A 17776-nucleotide genomic window follows, 5' to 3' on the forward strand; every position below is an offset into this window, starting at 1 on the left:
TGCGGTGCTCCCGGCACCGGCCATCCCCCGCAGCCCGGGGGGCTCCGGCCCCGCACCGCGCCGGGCCCCCGCAGCCGGGCCCGGTGCCTCGCTGAGCACTTCCAGGAGCATTCTCCGATCAACTCAGAAGTGCCTGAACGCCCTGAGGAATCCCAGGAGCGCGCACAGCAATATGGTTATTACCGGATGATATTTGGGAAGAAAGTGCTAATGGGCAATCTGGTGTTTATTTTGAAACTGCTAACAATGATTTTTCTCTGGTAAAAAGGCAGTGTCTGGGCGCACGGCTGAGTGGGCTTTGAGCATGGGCTCTAACAGATGGTGCGGAGCTCGAGGTGCGGGATCGGCCCTCCGCTCCCGGCGCCCGCCGGGCTGGGGGAACGCCGGGCTCCGAGCAGCCTCCCTGCCTGTTCTCCTGCTTCCCTGCCTTCCTCCCTGCCTGTTCTCCTGCTTCCCTGCCTGTTCGCATCCCTGCCTGCCTCTCTCCCCGCGACCCTGCCTGCGCTCAGTGCCCCGGGGCCGGGGGTGCAGAGTCAGCCCCCCGCAAACCTCGGCGGTGTTAACGAGGGCCGGGGGTGATGCCGAGCCGAGCCCCCCGCACGGCTCCCCCGGGGCTCCGCTCCGCCAACCCCGCGGAGGGGCCGGGGGGGTCCCCACCTCCAGGTATTGTTTTGCAAACAAGAGGGGGTCATAGATGACAGCGCAGACATAACAAGGCGACTGTGGCCGCGAGTGTTTGTTGTCGCAGCGTGCCATATAACTTCTGGTGATTGTTACTTTTCCTCTGATGAAACCACGTATTTATAAGTGATTTATTTTTTATTTTGTAGCACAAACAGAAATCCATAAACTGTCGGTTCAGCGCCATTGACTCTTTGATCAGTTACTGGGCTATTTTTTTTTTCTCTCCCGTCAGTGAGGAGAGATTAAAAGCCTTTATTTTCAGCCCTTTTTCTGCTGCAAAGGTACGAGCCGAAATGGACAATAAAAGTGCACTTCAAATGTATCCTCTCTGCTCCTTTATTCGGCGCTAACGAAACTTATAGCCGCCTATGTCAGCCTCTTAATTACACTACTACAGCGATTTCCGAAAACATTTAGCTGCTGTATACAAAGGAAATAAACCCACATTGTCAACTCGAGAGCGCTCCGGAGTTTAAAAGCCTCCTCTGTAACCCAGCGAAATAATTATTGAAGGGTACGACGCCTCCGTCTTTGTCAGAGTAATTGTACTTGGCCTGTCAGCTCTGCTTTTCTCCGGGTGGAAATCCCGCTATTTTACTCCTGGAGACGTTTAGATCCAACCCAGATTTAGTCAGGAGAAGTAGAAAGTTTCTGCGGGGTGGCAGCGCAGCCGTGTGCGCAGCTTGCGCGGGGCCCACCCCGACCCGGGGGACTCCCCTGCCCCTGCCTCGGGGGCTGCAAAGTTCCCAAAAATAATGGATGTGGGCAGGCCGGCCTCGGCCGGGAGTGCAGAGCACGCAGGGGTGTTACAACCCGGCAGATTGGGGGAATGGTTTTAATTTCCATCGCTGGGATCAGATTTCCAGAACACTGTAAATTATTCCCCATTCTCACCTTTCTCCTCACCCCCCCCCTCGAAAAAAAATTTGAATTAATAATAATTTTAAAAAATCATGAAATGTCACTGAGGAAAAAAAAATAAAATAAAGAAAAAAGAAATAAAGTTGATTAAATCCCAAGCTCTGTCTGTAATTGCTGCGGTGCAATGCTGATAACACGTAGTTATCATCGGAAAAGTTGACCAAGACAGGTTAAATAATTTAATAAGGAACTGCTTGTAATTATGTTATTTACAAGGTATGACAGAGGTTTGAGGAAGAAACAGAAGCTGATCTCAGGGAAATGGACGGGTTTGGGTGACCCCTGGAGCATGGAGTTTGAATTATGGAGATGGGGGGCTGAGAGGTGAATATGGACTAGAGGAGAACAAGATGACTTTTCACCTCAGCACATTTAACTTTTAAATCCAAATAAACGTCTCGCGTTACTGGATCGTCGCATTATAAAAGAAAAAGGACTAATCCCGGCCAGTTTCGGAGTGTTGGCAAGAGGGCTGCCCTCTCCTCACCGAGGAAAAATATCGTCAGAAAAAAAAGTTAGAAATGGGAAAAAGTGCATCGAAAAATAAATCTGGGCAACTCGATGGGATTTTTTTCCCCTTTCCTTTCTCCCTCGCTAAATTAATTATATCAAACATCTGTTCCCGTGACGTTGTACTCAATGCCACACACACTATTGAATGATTCCAACGCTGCCTCGAAGAGCAACAACACACCTTTTTCTCTTTCCCAAATATCCTCCGGTAATAGGGATCTCAATTAGCAGGTAGCTGATTTACTCGCTCAGGTAAATTAGAAGTAGGTGCGCTCTACCGGTTTATTCCCCCCCCTAGCCCCACCCCCCCCGCAAGGGCAAAATACAAACTTCGTAACTCGCGTGGTAAGAAAAGCGTAAACTTTCTCACCTGTTTGGTCATTGAGTCTATTAGACGAACATACAGGTCCTGCTCTGTCCTAACTCCTGGAGAGGGAAAGCAGAGACAAATTCCGGTCAGGATTTAGGTAGCGAACCACCCCAATTCCACAAGGAAAGGATGAGGTCAGGCAATTAACCGCGGCGGGCAGGGATCGGCCCCGCGCCAGCTCAAAAAGAAAATTCAAAATTAAAAAATAATAATAATAATTTTAAAAATCCAGATATCAGCTGCTGGCGGAGTTATGCTCCCCTTCTGTTCCCGGTGCTTGGGGGGCCGTGCCCGGGCCAGCCCCCCCCATCAGGCCGGGTTGTGCCGGCCCCACGGCCCCGGGGAACACGCGGGACCCCCGCGCTGGGGCTTCCCGGCCCCCCGCGGGTTTCCCGCGCCCGAGGAACCGGCTCCGTCGGACCGGGGCTCCGCTCTGCCCACTCACCCCATCCCAATGATTACCATTAGTTCCCAAAACTGGAGGGGGGAAAAAAAAAAAGAAGTCCCTTAAAAGTGCCGCTGTGCCCGAGCAGCCATCGATCCCCTTTTTTACTTTCCACTTCAAGCCCAACCGGTTAATCATGTGAAGTACCATTGACTTATCGATCCTTTACGTTTTGTTTTCCTTATATGCCAAGGAAAGAGCCGTGTTTACACGCGTGTAATTTTAATCTCGAAATCTTTATATCCTTTATCCTGCTCCCTCCCCCCCCAAAAAAGGCCTCGAAAGGGGACATCAGACTTTTCTACGGCACACGGACGCTCAAAAATGAGAGAACGACAACTTACCATTGCTATACAATAACTGAAGTTTATAATGAATCCCATTGTTAGTTTTTTCATTGTTTGGCTCCTGCAAGTAACGATAAATAATTACATTTAGCATGAAAAATATCGCCCTCCTCCTGACGCACATTTTTCTCGTCCCTGAAGCGGCTCAGAATTAACAGTTTGCAGAAATTCAGCCCACGGTCACTTTTTTTTTTGGTGGAGCGCTGATGATGTCATTAGCTCGGTGCAAATATGTCATGTTTTGCCGTTTTCCCGGTGTTTAATATAAGTCGGGGACGCGGCGATAAGTTTCTAACCCCGGGGTCTATTCGGAGCGGCCGTGAGACCGGGGGGACCCGCACGTGGCGTGGGCGCCGCTGGAGTGCCGGGGAGGGCTTCGAGGCTGGGAATGAGCTTGGATCAATGAAATCACGCTTAAAAAATTTGAAAAAAAAAAATTAAGATAACAGGCAGACTTACTTTCTCTTTCTCCACAAAGTCCACAAAAGCTGTTCTCTCAATCTCCACCGGCTGTCCCTGCCTGTCGTACAGAGCTAAGACGAAGTGGAAAAAATTGGATTTTCTGAGATTGGAAGGCGGCTGTTTCTCGAAATGTGCCCGAGCCAGCCCCACGCCGCTGCGGGAGAAAACAAGACAAGGCGTGGGTGAGAGCGGCGGGAAGGGGCGCGCAGGCTCCGCGGCCGCGGGGAGATGCGGGGGGATGCGGGGAGCGCGGAGCGGGGAGGCTGTAACTGATACGGGGCGGGCGGGGGGGGGGGTTGGGGGGGGGATTTACGGCCGGGATGAGAAATACAGGAGGAGAAAACCGCCGGGAGAAGATTTGGCAGACGTACCTTTGGGCGGCCGTGTTAGCATCCACTACCCCAGCAGTATGCATCCATGAGCGGACCGGGTTCATCCCACTGCCCAGCGGTTCTTCTTTCATGGTCGTCCCACCTCTTGGTATATTTTCCTGAATCCCAAACATTAAAACAAATTTGGGCAAAACCAGCTCCTAACCAAAAGGGGTTAAAATTGAGGGAAATGTCAGATACGGGGTGGGTTGGTTGTTGCTTGATTTTCGCTCGCTCTCTCTCTCTCTCTCTCTCTCTCTCCTTGGCGACTGGAATATAAGAGATGACTTTACTCCCTGTGATCAGTAGGAGAAAAGCCCAGTTCAAGTCTTGCTTCCTTCTTCAATCTGTCCTGTATTGGCACGACATAAACAATTTACTGAGTACTTCTGTGCGGCGAGTTGGATGGCGTTCCAGTTTGGTGGTTTAAAAAAAAAAAAAAAAAAAAAAAAAAAAAAAAGAAGGAAAAAGTATAACTGTAGCCGGCGACACTGCGAGGTGGCTTTTTTTTTGGGCGGGGGAGGGGGGAAAAAAGAATAAATATTTTTGTTGTTGTTGTTTGCAGACGCGCTCAACGTGGTGTCATCCTAGTAAAAACCGGCTCGGAAAAAAAAAAAAAGCTTCAGGACACTGCTGAATCGACCACTTTCTGGCAAGGCTCTCCTGCTCCAAAAGACAAATAAACGGGGAAAAAAAAAAAAAAATCCTGATTACCGCGGAGGTGTTCCCGGGCACACGGGAGAACGGGGCGCGGGCCCGTGGCGTCTCGCGGAATGGACGGAGGCGCGCAGAGCCCGGCCCTCCCTCCCCGAGGAGCGCGCCCCTTCCCCGGGAGTCGGGCCCCCGCCACCGCGGGAGAGGTGGCGTCACTGATGACGTCGTTAAGGGGCGGGCACACCGCCTTATATGGAGCGTGGGGTTCGGTCGCTCGCTGTCGCGATCCTGCCTTGCCCCGACCCCCCCTCCCCGACGGGGGGGGCAGGACCGCGGCGCAGAGAGGTCCCGAGATCTTCTTGCAAGTGGCTTCGAGGAAGCGGGAAGGGGGTAAAACCCTCTCGGCGGGGATGTGACCCGCGTGGAGGGTCGTGGGGAGGTTTGGGGATGGACAAAGGGTGGGATGCTGGATGCGCCCCTCCACGATCGCCTCTCTATAAATGCACGGGCGTACATGCCCAGAAATACCTATATTTGAAGACTTCATGTGCACACACAGATATATCAACAGCTATAGGTCCGCCTTGTCCATCTATATATATATATATCTCTCTCCATATAAATATATACTTATATATATTTTTATACATTTATATTTATATATATATGTCTCCTTCTCAAGTGATGAGCTTTTTCCGCCCAGTAAGGGCTACGACTACCTTCTCTTTTTTTTTTTTTTAAATTTAATATTTTTTTATATTTATTTTTGTGAGTTTCCAACGTCCCTGTGTTAATATTTCACCGACTCCGTGAAAATCGGCATTAATATCTGAATGAATCGGTGAAAATCGAAAGTCCGATTTGTGTTATCAGGATCCCCTTTCTCCAAGGGGTGAGGGAAAAGGGAAAAAAAAAAAAAAAGATGTGTTAGAAAGCAATCTATTTTGCTGGTGTTGGGGGTTAATGACTATTGCCAAAGATAAGTGAATTATCAAAGCTGTTGCTCTACCCGATCTCAAAATCCATTACATTGCTGGCCGTCTAATTAAATACGTAAGTATAATAAAATCATATTTTATGACTATTTGAGGGTAATGAGATTAGTCTTTAGAAGCGATCGCCACATATTAAAGATGCCACTGTCTATAGAATGTTAATAACCTTAAATCAAAGTGTATGGAAACTATTCATGAGAAATTAAAAGAAAATTCCTGTATTCATAATCAGTCCGGAGCTTTTGAGGTACAGTAGAGCAGATTACAAACCCAAACACTTTTATCGCGCAGCGATACCAAAGTTCCCAAACAATGCGATGCTCGCGGTGGCATTTTGTGGCACGGACACATTTGGGGACCTCGAGCTGGCGCCGGGGGCCGCCGATCCCCCTAGCCCGCAAAATTCTGCCTCCTAAAAATAAGGTAAAAAATGCCCAACACCGCTATAATTGTAAGATATTTCCTCAAATGAACAACGCCGAAGTTGGTGCTTACCCTCCGCTAACGAAAGCTTAAAATCATTTACAGTATCTTTAATTCAGATTACACGCGCCAAGGCGATTTAAATCTGATTACCAAATTAGAAGGTTTTAAAACAAATCCTTTTAAATCTGATACTGTTGACTAAGGAGGGGAGAAAAAAAAAGTTCCATAAGCCCATCACATAAGGTAACGATCCTGCCCCAGAAAGAAAGGGAGTTTTAAACCTTTTTGACAACAAATGCAGCTGCCCCACTATTTTGGACGATATTAAGCGAAAATGAATGCAAATCTGTGTTCAGAAGCCATCTGGCCAGGAATGGGGGAATCAGCTGCTCCTCACAACAGGCTCTGAGCCTGAATCTATTTCAGCTCATTTTCTAGATCATCTGGTCCTGCACCCAAAGCGTGGAAAATACGGTCTTTATCATTCACCAACTTTATCTTTTTGTGTGTGTGTGTGTGTCACTGTGACTGGAGCTGCCGGCGGCCGGGAGCCCGCCCGGGATGCTGCTGCCCGCACCGCCCCGCGCCGCCCCGCACCGCTGCCAGGCCGGCATCCCGCCCCCGACAGGTCCTCCCGTTCTCCCGGCCGAGGAGGGAGGGGAGCAGAGCCTGGGCATCCCCCCCAGCTCCGGGCCCGCTCCCGGGGTGCGGGATCGCGGCCCCGCCGCCGCCGCCGCACCTTGCGCGGGGCAGGCGCGGGGAGCGGGGCCGCGGCCGGCGCCGGGAGGGCAGGGGGTGTGCGCGGCTGCGGGGGGCGGCCCGAGCCCTCCCGGCTCCGCGGCCCTCCTCCTCCTCCTCCTTTTCCACCTCCTCCTCCTCCTCCTCCGGCGCCAAGTCTCCCTTTTGTGTGAATTTACGGGGTGAGGCTTCAGTGATCCCCCCGCAAATTTGCATTTAAATAGCGACATCAAGCGATGCGCGTGCCACACACCAGCGGGCTCCCAGATGTCACGGCGGAGCCGCTCAGATGGCCGCAGCCCAGCTGTCCCCCGGCCCGGCCCCGCTCCGCGCCCCCCGCGCCCCGCACCGCCCGTGCGGGCAGACCCCCGCCACCGCCTCCGAGCGCGTCCTCCTGCCCCGCACCGCGGCCGGACACCGCATCCCGCGCTGCGCGTGGGTTAAAATTGATACCCTTATCCCACCGCCCTTGTAGTATTGCCTCAAACTTTATTATTTTATTCCCCCCCTCCCCCCCGGGACAATTCCCTCGGGACTATTATCTTAATCATTTCACTTTTTTTTCTTTCCTTTTTGTTGTTATTATTTTTTACTTGTTTCTCATTTCACGGTTTAGATCACAGAAGTTTGAGCGCGTGAGGTAGTTTCTCTGTTTCCTCGGCCGTGGGCCGGCCCCGAGCTGCCCAGCTCCGCGCTTCCCACCGCACAAACTTTCCCAGCGGGAAGCTGCGGTGGGAGCTGGGAGCGGCGGCTCCGGCCCTGCCCTCGGGGGGCTCGGCCGGGCCCCCGCAGCTCGCCAAAGTCCATATTTCAATTTTATTGTTGGAAGGCGCCTTCATTACTAACGCGCCGGGTTGCATCGGGTGTAATTTATGCCCGGCGTAACCAAAACAAATCTCTGCCAACCCCCGCGCTGCAGGAGGGAGAAATGGCTATTTTCGGGTAAATCTGTGTTTTCGGGTGTTTTCAGGAGCGGCGGCCCCTTGGCCGGTGCTCCAGGGCGCTAATTCCCAGGGAGGCGGTGATGTGCGCGGGGGCGCAGCGCCACAGGGCCCGGCCCGGCCCTTCTGCGGGGAGTCGCGCATCCTGCGCCCAGGGCAGAGGCCGAACCGGGCCCAGGAGCGGAGCGGAGCCCAGGACCAGCGCTGCCGCCGGTGCTTTGGGGCACACCGACCTGCACCGCCTCCAGCCGAGGCCCCCAGCGCCCCGCAAAGGGCACAGGTTGCGGGAAGGCCGCCCGCGCAGAGGTGCAGGACCCCCGCGCTGCCCGGTCCCGCTCGCCACCCGCCTTTCGGGATGGATTCGCCCGCTTTGGGCCAGTTTCAGTGCTTGCATTCACATTCCTGAGCATCCCGGGCCCGCTGGAGAGCGGACGTGGCCAGCGGTGCGGTACCACCGCCCGCATCTGCCACCCGCCCCGCCGGGATGGGGAGGGAGCTGCCCCGCTCCGCGCCCCGCGCAGGCACCGCAGGGCGGGCACCGGCTGCGCGGAGATGCTGCGGGGCTCAGAGGGGCTCAGAGGGTCTGTCCTTCTCCCTGCCCGGGCCAGGTCGCCCTGGGCCTCCTCGGCCGCCCGCGCACCTCCCGCGGCCCTGCGCGGCCCGCGGCCACGCTGCGCGGCGGGGCGGTGGGTCCGGCTCGGGGTCACGGAACTCCCTGTGGGTGCAGGGCTGTTTTACCCAAACTGGCGCTCGGCCCCGCGCTACCCCCAGCGCGTTCCCGCGGCCCCGCGCCCCAATATTGTTACACCAAAATTAGTTCTAAAACAAGGAAAAAAAAAAAAGGAAAAAATTAGAAGAAAAAAAAAGACTTAAACTTCCGCCGTGTTCGGACGAGAAAACTCCCCGTGGGCGCTGCCCGGCTCCCGAAGGTGCGGACGCTGCGCGGGCGCTGCCCTCCCGGTCCCCGCGGGATGCGGGGCCGCGGCCCGGGGGTGCTGCGGGGCCGCCGCGTCTCTGCTCCCCCGGGACAGCGGGGAGGGGGTTTGAGGGGGCTCGGAGCCGCTTGGGCGGAGGGGCGGCCGCCCCCGCGGAGCAGCGCGGGTGCGCAGCCGGGGCCGCGGGGAGCTGGCGGCCGGACAGGTCCCGTCGTGCGGCGAGAACAATATAAACTGACTCCAACTGAACAAACAAGGATCGATCAGATAATTTCAGATATTATAATTGGCTTTAATTAAACACACTTCGTTCTAATTAACTCTGAAATTTTAGCATGCTTTGGGACGTTGGTGTCTGATTTGATATTGTCAGTCCAGATGTCCTAATAAAATTCAATCCTCCACTCAAGACTTCAATATTCACTAAGAACAAAATGCAAATTAAATGTAAAACCTAAAGTATCGCCAAAGGTATAATCAAGAAAGGTGTCTCAAAACTTCTCACTTTTTATTACGCAGTAGTTAGAAAATGCAGATTACATCCTAACAAGACCTCGACTGAATAATAGAAACCTTAACTCCTTCGTGGTCAGGGCTCGCTCTGCCCTGCAGGGATCCGGGAACATCCTCCGCCAGCGCACGGGAAATGCCCGCGGTGCGGGGCTCCCGCACGAACCGGGCGCGGGGAGCCGGTGGGGCCCCACGGAACGGGCTGCTCGCCCCGCCGCAGTCGCGGAGCAAAACTTCCCGCTGTCACAAGCACTTTTGTCCCCGGGGCGACCAGCGGTGGAGCCCCGGCCCGGCCGAGTGACCGCATGCCTCTCCCGCACGACAGAGGTGCAGGAGAGCGCTGGGAGCGGGGCCGGGAGCGGGCTGGGGCAGTGCAGCGCTCGCCCACCGGGCAGGACAGGAGTGCCCCGAGGGGGGACACACCGGGCCGAGGTCCCCGTCCCCTCGCCCCAGAGCTGCCTCGCAATTTCCCCGCAAGCCACAGCGCTCCTGTAAATAATTAAAGCCTCCCGAGCGGGTCGGCGGCGCGGGGAGCTGCGGGGAGCCCGCGCGGTGCCTCCCCGGCCGGTGGCTCCCGCGGGGGTCCCGGGATGCTGCACCGGGGGACCCCCGAGCTGGGCTCGGCGCCAACCCACCGCCTCGCTGCGCTCGCCGAGCTCCAAAAGCCAGGCTATTCCCACATTAAACATTTGTATGTTTTCCATGCTAATGGAGTCACTTAAAGCTGTTGCTAATTTAACTTTTTAAAAAGGCCACAGCGTGGTGATTTGCATTTTCTTTAGGATATTGAAATGAAGGGAAAACTGCTGGGCGGTGAGGCTGCCCCGAGCGTAGCTGGGGGCCATGCCGGAATGAAAACCGGGAAAGAAAAGAAGAAAGAAGGAAACCGCCGCCTCTTCCCGACTGTTAATAAGCAATTTGTCCCGCCGCGATTTACATTGCAAAGACAAACGTGTCGGGGCGCCCGGCCCGGCCCGGGGCCCCCCGGGCCGTTCCCCCGCTCCCGCTTCCCCGACAGCATCCCCGCAAACCGCGCTCCCGCTCCCGCCAGGCGCGCAAGTCCCGCGGCCGCGGGCGGTCAGCGGGTGGCCCGGGAGCTCCCCGCGCCCCTCGGGCTTGAATTTCCAATGAATTTCCGAGCGCCCCGGTTTGGGTAAACAACAAGTGCTGGGATGGTCGTTTCCCTCGGCAGATCCCCTCTCGCCGCCTCCGAGGCTCTGTAGCGTGGGGACCGTGTGCCATCTACAGGACACTGCGCGGGCGGCCGTGCTGCGCGCACCCGGCCCCGCCGCTCCCGCTCCCCCCCGCAGCCTCCGAGATCGACCATTGATTATTTGTTATTTCAACTTTTTTTTTTTTTAACCTCATATTAAAACTTTGCGGCGATAAAAGCTGCGGCGCTGCGTGCAATATTTTAATTATTTTTTTTTTTTTATTAAAAGATGTGAAATGTAAAGATAATGCGATTTGATTTGTTAGTCTAACTCTGCGATTTGAGAGTTGATATCCCCAAAGACCGGGCGAGCTTTTTCCCTTTATTTATTTTTATTAAAACATCAATCTACTCTGGAGCTGGGTGAACTCAGTTTCACCTAGAGAACATAAAATTCTCCATACCAAGGAAATAAGCACCTTTCATAAATCAACAGTATTCCTGACAGATCGATCAATTTTTGGTTGTTAATCCGAAAGGAGGAGTTTTAATTGCTTTCTGCCTTTTAGCCCGGCCACCTCGGCGCGGCGGCTCTGGCAGTGCCTGGCTCTGCCCTCCTGTGCTCGGGAGGGGGGAAAAAAAGCCCGGAGACCCTTCCGCGCCGCCGAGACCCCGCGCAGGGCCGCGCAGAGCCGCGCAGGGCCGGGCGTACTCCTGCCGGGCTCGCAGCATCCCCGCCGCGCTTCCTGCGCGCAAGCGGCCGGGACGCGCAAACCCGCGGGCGCAGCCGAGTCCCCGCGCGGCGGGACAGACGCGGGCGTGCAGGGGGCGCGCAGGGGCGCGGGACGGCCGCCCCCGCGCACGGCTCGGCCCGTCGCGTCCCAGGTAAGCGGGCGCTCCGCCACTCGCGCCCCCCGCCCACGCCCCGTCCCGCACCCCCCGCTCCGCGCCCCGACGGCCGCGGGCGCTTACCTTGCGCGGGTGTTCGGGGGGCGCGCGGAGGGCAGCGCTCGCGGAGGAGGGGGACGCGCGGAGTGTGCGGGAGCTCCCCGCGCTTTAATACACTTCTGGCCCAGCGCAGCGCGGCCGCGGCGCGGGGGGGCCCGGCGGTGCGCGGGGCGCAGCAGTGCGCAAGCGCCCCCCGCGCTCCGCGCTGCGCGGGCGGGGGCGGGCGGGGGGCGCGGGGCGCCCGCGGGGGCGGAATCGGCGGCGCGGCCCCGGGGGGAGCGCGGGGGGCGAGCCCGCACCTCGGCCCGGCCCGGCCCGTCCGGCCCGGGCCGCCCCGCACCGCGTCCCCCTCCCCGCATTCCCCGCGGCTGCCCCGCGTCCCGTCCCGTGACTCCGTGGTACAGCATTCCCCCTCTCCCCGCATCCCCCGGGGCTGCCCCGCGCCCCGTCCCATCCGTCCCGGGACGCCGCGGTACCGCATCCTCCCTCTCCCCGCATCCCCCCGGCCCCGCGTCCACGCAGCAAAACGCTCCAGAAACGCAACAGTTTGTCCCGCGGGGGCTGCGACCCCCGGGAATGTCCCGCGTGGGAACTCACCGCTCTTGGCTCCACATCCCACGGGGGAGAGGAACTGTCGGCGAGGCGCTGGTCACATCTTTTCCAACTCTTTTAATTCCCCCTCTCCAGCCGGAGCCGGTGCTCGCCGCCCGCCTCCTCAGCCATACTGGTGCGGTACTGGCGCGATACTGGCGGCACTGGGCTCGCAGAACTTCTCAGCTGCGTTGCACTTCGATTTGAGGCGCGTGTGGCCGCGCCGGGGATGCGGCGCGCAAAGAACGCGACTGGCTGGGAGAGAGTTTATTTTGTTTATTTCTGCTCTTCCTTCCCCTCCCTCTCCCAGTTTAGCCCAGGAACTCCTGCAGCATTGGTTAATCCTCGAGGAGGGAGAACTGCTGAGATCTTTAGCGAGCTCTCCCCTACCACGGATACTTCCTATAGCTCCAGCGTCTCTGTGAGGGATGTACAGCTTACGAGATGTGAAGGTATTTAGAAAAAAAAGTAGTGGTTTCCAAGTCAGGCAGATTCCTGCTGGGAAGTGAAGCTGGGGTTTAGGAATGGAGCTACATTTATAAAAAATAAACCTCTTGGTGTTCGCCTTGGTTATAAATTCAGGGAACATTCACCTCCAGGTTTGTTCTGACAGCAGCTACTCGCTGGTTTGTTTTAATTTGTACAGAGTGAAGGTTTTTAGCAGTTGGGAGAGAAGGGAGGCTGCAGGTGGTGAGGCAGGAGCTTGGATGGTGTGGTTTGGAGGACGTCCAGACCTGTGTCTGGGGTGGGTACAGGGACAGTGACCATGGTCAACGCTACCCCTCACCCTGGTGACCATCGCAGATCTTTCAGATTCTTCTGACCAGGGGAACCTCGTGGGGTTGCTTCTGCTGTGTTCACCCACGGACAAGCTCAGCTGCTGCTTAAGTTCTCCGGATGCACTGGAGGTGCTGAAGGTTGGGGTCAGCTCTAGCAATGCCAACCCAACCCTGGTGTCCTGATGTGTCCCCACCACAGGTACAGTCACAGAAGGTGCTTCGGCACAGTGTTCTGGGGAGGGTTTTTCGTGCCTGGCCTGGGATTTGGAGGGTGGACTGAGGTCTGGGGATCCAGCACGAATCACCTGACAGGGTCTTAGGAGGTCCCACAGGGTAACTGAGGGATCTGGACTTTAATTGTTTTACAACATCCTGATTGCACAGGTTCAGTTCATGGGATTCATTCCAGGGAAGTTTATAAATCTGATGCCTAGAAAACTGGAAAATACACAAATTTTAGAAAGTATTCCTGACTGGAAAGGACAAAATGTCTCTGTGGGCTTTGTGAAGTCAGAATGGATGAAATCAGGAGGCAGAGACAGGGAGAGCTGCTTGCTCCAGGCCTGAGCCCAGAGGATTCCGCCCAATCCAACATCTCCCCACAAACCAAGGAACATTCTGTTGGAAAATAACATGGAATTTGCTTCCATTCACAGTAAATACTTTTTGCATGGAGGCTGAGCTACTGTCTTATTCAGATAAAAAGGTGTTCACGAAATATTTATTGAGCAGGTTCCTCGACAGCTGTGTGATATTCCCAAGGCAGGCTGTCCGTGCAGGTGATGCTCTCCCCAAAATCTTTCCCTTCACACTCCCAAACCACCCCTGCTTTTGTTACAATCCCACAGAAGAGCTGTAAGGCTTGGAAATTAATTGTGCCACTCTCCTCCTGTCTCGAGGAGCATCACCAATGCACTTTTTAAACATTTAAAAAGATCATCTATTTTTCACATGCTGATTGTGCTCCTCGGAAAAGAAAGGTTGGTTATGCTCCAGCCTTTTAAATCAACAGTGCTGAGGGTTAAATACTTTAGTGGGAAGTGTCAGGGATGTAAGAGGACATTGACTGAAGCGCTGGCCCCTTCCTTAAGGATCTGTCTTTCTGCTCCGCCCGGAATCCCCCGGCTCAGAGCCCTCCTGGCAGCGGGGTCGTGGGGTGGGAGGTCACTCGTCGCGTGGACACGAGTTCAAGATAGAATGTGGCAGCAGGACCCACCAGGGACCACACCAGCCAAAATCACAGCGACTCCTCCTCCAGCAGCCCGAGCGGGCTGTCAGGCGCGCAGGAATGCAGCCGCTTCTCCCTCCCTATCAGGGATTCCAAGAGAAAGCAGCAGCGACAGGGAATGTTTGCCTCCAGGCCTGTTTGCCAGTGCAAAAGTGTTGCGACCTGCTGATGGAGACAGGTGAGGGAAACGTGAGCGCTCGGAAAAAATAAACAGCAGCGAGAAGAATATCGAATTGAAATAGTGCTATCAGAGAACTCCACCAGCAGACTCTGCTGGAAATTATCTGAGACACCACGGTACAAACCCGCTTCCTTTTCACAAGGAAAATGATCTAATCAAGATGTATGTGCATGACAATACGCTTGCAGGGAGAGGAAGTTGGAGTTATCTGCTTCAATTACTGCACTTAACAGTGTCCCTGTCCTGAAGGAGGAGGTGAATAATAAATATAAACCATTTTTTTCCAAATCTGTAACTGAGTTGAGTAACTCAGCTCACATTGAGTAGCACAGGAAGCAAGAGAAGGAGAAGTTACAAGGTGAATATTCACAAGATATTGTGAATATTTCTGGGGAATGAAATATGAAATGAAATATTAAATATTACATGAAATGCTGACTTGCAGACAGTGGTACCTTGATATTCTGTAGGACACCAGGATGTGCCCATGAGGGAGAACTGTTTGTGAGCTCCTGGCACGAGAAGGGAAATTGGAGAAGGGTTTTAGGACCCCTTAGTTGGCAGGTTTATATCATAGAATCAATCACGGAATGGTTTGGGTTGGAAGGGACCTTAAAAATCATCTGGTTCCACCTCCTTGCCATAGGCAGGGACACTGTCCACTAGATCCTACCTGTGTCCATCAATATGGGACTGGCTAAAGAAATCATCTCTTCCCCTTGCTCCTATTCCTGCTCCATGCTCTGCATCTCAGGAGAGGATCTTGTCGGGGCTGGGACATCCCCAGGCTCAGACACCTCATCCCTTCCCTTGCTGGAAGAACATCAAGGGTCAAATTCACAGCAGATCCTGGATCACATTCTGCAGCCAGAACCCAAATCAGAAAGGCACCCAGGTGTATCCCACTATTCCAATGAGTATTTCCTTCCATTCAGGTTATATATCGTTACAGCATAAATTATGGAAAGGGCTGGAATTCCTGTTTGAGCAGCTTCATGAAAAACTGAACTTTGACTGAACACAAACAGCAAATAAAGCGGGAAACGAGATAAAAAATGATGCAGGCCTTAGTTTCTTTGAAGGTGAAATGACTGATCCCAGGTGTCAGCACCTCAGAGACCTGCTCAGGTATGTTTTGAACCCACTAAATAATGGATTTGAGTGTGTTTTCTTTTGTCTGCTTTGTTTTGGGTGGAATTATATCCACAATCTGCTTCTCTGCTGCATTACTAGCAAGGGAAAGTTGTGTTTTGCTGACAGAATTCAGTTCACAATCAGATGCTCAGTTTTTACAAGGCTCAGAGGTTTAACTGCTTGACTAATAAGAATTTTGTGTGATAGAGGTAAGAGCTTATTTATTATTTATTGCTTTTATTTTAGGGTAACAGCAGTGAAATTTAGATATGAAATAAGATGCATGTTTTTGAAAAGAAATCCTTATGCCTGTATGTCAGCACAGAACTGAAGCTGGACAGGCTGACATGACAAAACTGAGAAAACAAGAATTGTGGCGATAATTCCATTAATTCATTAGTGCATCCTGAATATTAGCAGTGTCAGAAGGTGTTTTCTTCCTGCAATGCTCCATTCTGGTGACCTGCTAAAAAAGTAACACTAAAAATGCACTCCACTAATTTATTTATTTTTGGATTTTTGAAGTGATGTATTTCTCTCCTAATTTTGCTCTTGTTTCACAGCCTTTTATAGGACTCTTGGACAGTTTATAGACACCAGCTGACACCTGTAAAGTTCACCTGAAGCTGTTCAGAAGTTTAAAACACCTCATTGCAATTTATCTGGAACTATTAATGCACAAAAAGGCAAAAATTGATTAGAGTGGCTGAGGAACTCTTCTGTCCTGTCTTTAAAAAGTGGATGTAAACCTGTCAGCTTTTACAGCTGCCCTCACACTGCTTCAACTAAACATATACTTGGAGAGGAGATCTGGCATTTCTCTCCCAGCCCAGAGTCCTGCTGCTCCTGGTGCCAGGTCCAGAGCAGGGATAGGGTGTGAGGCAGCTTCTGCAGCATCAGCAGCATCAGCTTCATCAACATCATCAACATCAGTGGCATCAGCAGGATCAACATCTTCATTCCTTCCCAAGAAAAGTACTGATACCTCACCTATGGCCATGTGCTGGTTTTTAATTTTATTTAACTTAATAAATTCAAATCAACAACAACAAAAAAAGAAACAGGGGGGAGAAAAAAACCCCCTGATTATATCACTTTGAGAGCTTTGCCAGTGCCAGGCTGCCCCATAAGGGCTTGGTCTATCCCAGGTTCAGGTGATCCAGGCAATGGGATTTTGATGGCTTTCCAAGACATGCTCCCAGTGTAATATCCCTGAAGTTATTTGGGGTTTTTCAGCATCTTAAAACTTTCTTTGACGAGATCAGATACTAAAAGGGACAAAAAACATTACTTGCAATTTGTTCTTTATCCATCCTGTGGCACCCTGGAAAAAAGGAGGCTCAGGAAGGACCTTGTCCATTCTCTGCAACTCCCTGACAGGAGGGGGGAGCCAGCTGGGGATCGGGCTCTGCTCCCAGGGAACAAGGGACAGGATGAGAGGAAATGGCCTCAAGCTGTGCCAGAGATGGTTCAGGTTGGACATCAGGAGGAATTTCTTCCTGGAAAGGGTGTTCAGGCATTGGAAGGGGCAGCCTAAGGAGGTGGCAGAGTCTCCATCCCTGGAGGTGTCCAAGGAAGGACTGGACATGGCCTTCAGTGCCCTGGGCTGGGTGACAAGGTGGGATTGGGCACAGGGTGGACTCCATGGGCTGGGAGGGCTTTTCCAATCTCAGTGAACCTGTGACTCTGTGATCTCCCCTTTAAAGTTGATATTTCCAAACTAATCTAAATATTCAGGAAGGTCAATAATTATGTATTCGTTTCCCCTGGAAGCTGAGAGGCTCTTGGAATCCCATGGCTGCAGCAGCTGCAGCAACTGTAACAGCCTGGAATCTCAGGCTGATCCTGCTCCTCACAATTATGTCAAGTTTGATCATCTGCAAAAAGCTGCCTCCTCACTGGGTATTTATCATCTCTCAGACAGGAGCAGACAGTGATCTTTTACTCCCTCATGCAACATTTCCACAAGCATTATATATTTCAGAGACATTTTCATGTATGTATATGCTAGGAATTGTATGCAATATTCCAGAATGGTTCCACCAGTAGCGTTCAGGGAAACATTATGGCATTAACCACCTCTCACCTCACCCATTACCGTGTTTCTTTTCCTAACATGCAGCAGTAGAAGAAGCATCTGATTTCCTGTTTAAGTGCCATATAATCACTTGTTACACATAACAGCACACTTCCTTTTAATGCTTAAATCCTGGGAGTTGTGATTTCCTTCACTGAGCCTCTGTCAAACACTGAGCCCACCAGACCCCATCCCTGGAATAAAACAGGCTGAGGGCTTCACCAAGTCCTCTTTGGATATGGACACAACGTTTAATATTGATGTAAAAAAGGTGAGTTATGGAGAATGCACAACAACTCTCGGTAAGTTTTTTTCCAGCAATTAATTATTCCTACTGGTGCAATTTTCTTATTTTCTAGACAAATATACCAAA

General features: G+C 53.1%; 1 protein-coding gene and 1 long non-coding RNA gene across 11 annotated transcripts in view; one reads left to right on the plus strand and one right to left on the minus strand.

Annotated features, from left to right (window-relative positions):
* EBF3 (early B-cell factor 3) overlaps positions 1-4573 on the minus strand; it is a 120787-nt gene extending 116214 nt beyond the window's left edge. For 8 of the 9 annotated variants that reach the window (XM_017809282.1, XM_017809285.1, XM_017809280.1 and 5 more), the window contains exons 1-4: positions 4114-4573; positions 3740-3896; positions 3278-3341; positions 2489-2544 (exon numbers count right to left, since the gene is read on the minus strand). In XM_017809282.1, the coding sequence (XP_017664771.1) occupies positions 2489-2544; positions 3278-3341; positions 3740-3896; positions 4114-4247 (411 nt within the window). In that variant the 5' untranslated portion in view covers positions 4248-4573. The remainder of the gene's footprint in view (positions 1-2488; positions 2545-3277; positions 3342-3739; positions 3897-4113) is intronic. The other variant, XM_017809286.1, reaches the window with a different exon arrangement.
* Positions 4574-11845: 7272 nt separating this feature from the next.
* On the plus strand, positions 11846-15207 carry LOC108494578. Of its 2 annotated transcripts, none has more exons than XR_001873900.1 (3): positions 11846-12456; positions 12809-12982; positions 15128-15207. It is a non-coding gene; the product is annotated as an uncharacterized LOC108494578 (long non-coding RNA). The 2 variants fall into 2 exon arrangements; XR_001873901.1 differs by lacking the exon at positions 15128-15207 and adding an exon at positions 13168-13380.
* The last annotated feature ends 2569 nt before the right edge of the window (positions 15208-17776 follow it).

The sequence above is a fragment of the Lepidothrix coronata genome, unplaced genomic scaffold, assembly GCF_001604755.1.
Source record: "Lepidothrix coronata isolate B3197 unplaced genomic scaffold, Lepidothrix_coronata-1.0 Scaffold25, whole genome shotgun sequence".
NCBI classification, from domain to species: domain Eukaryota; kingdom Metazoa; phylum Chordata; class Aves; order Passeriformes; family Pipridae; genus Lepidothrix; species Lepidothrix coronata.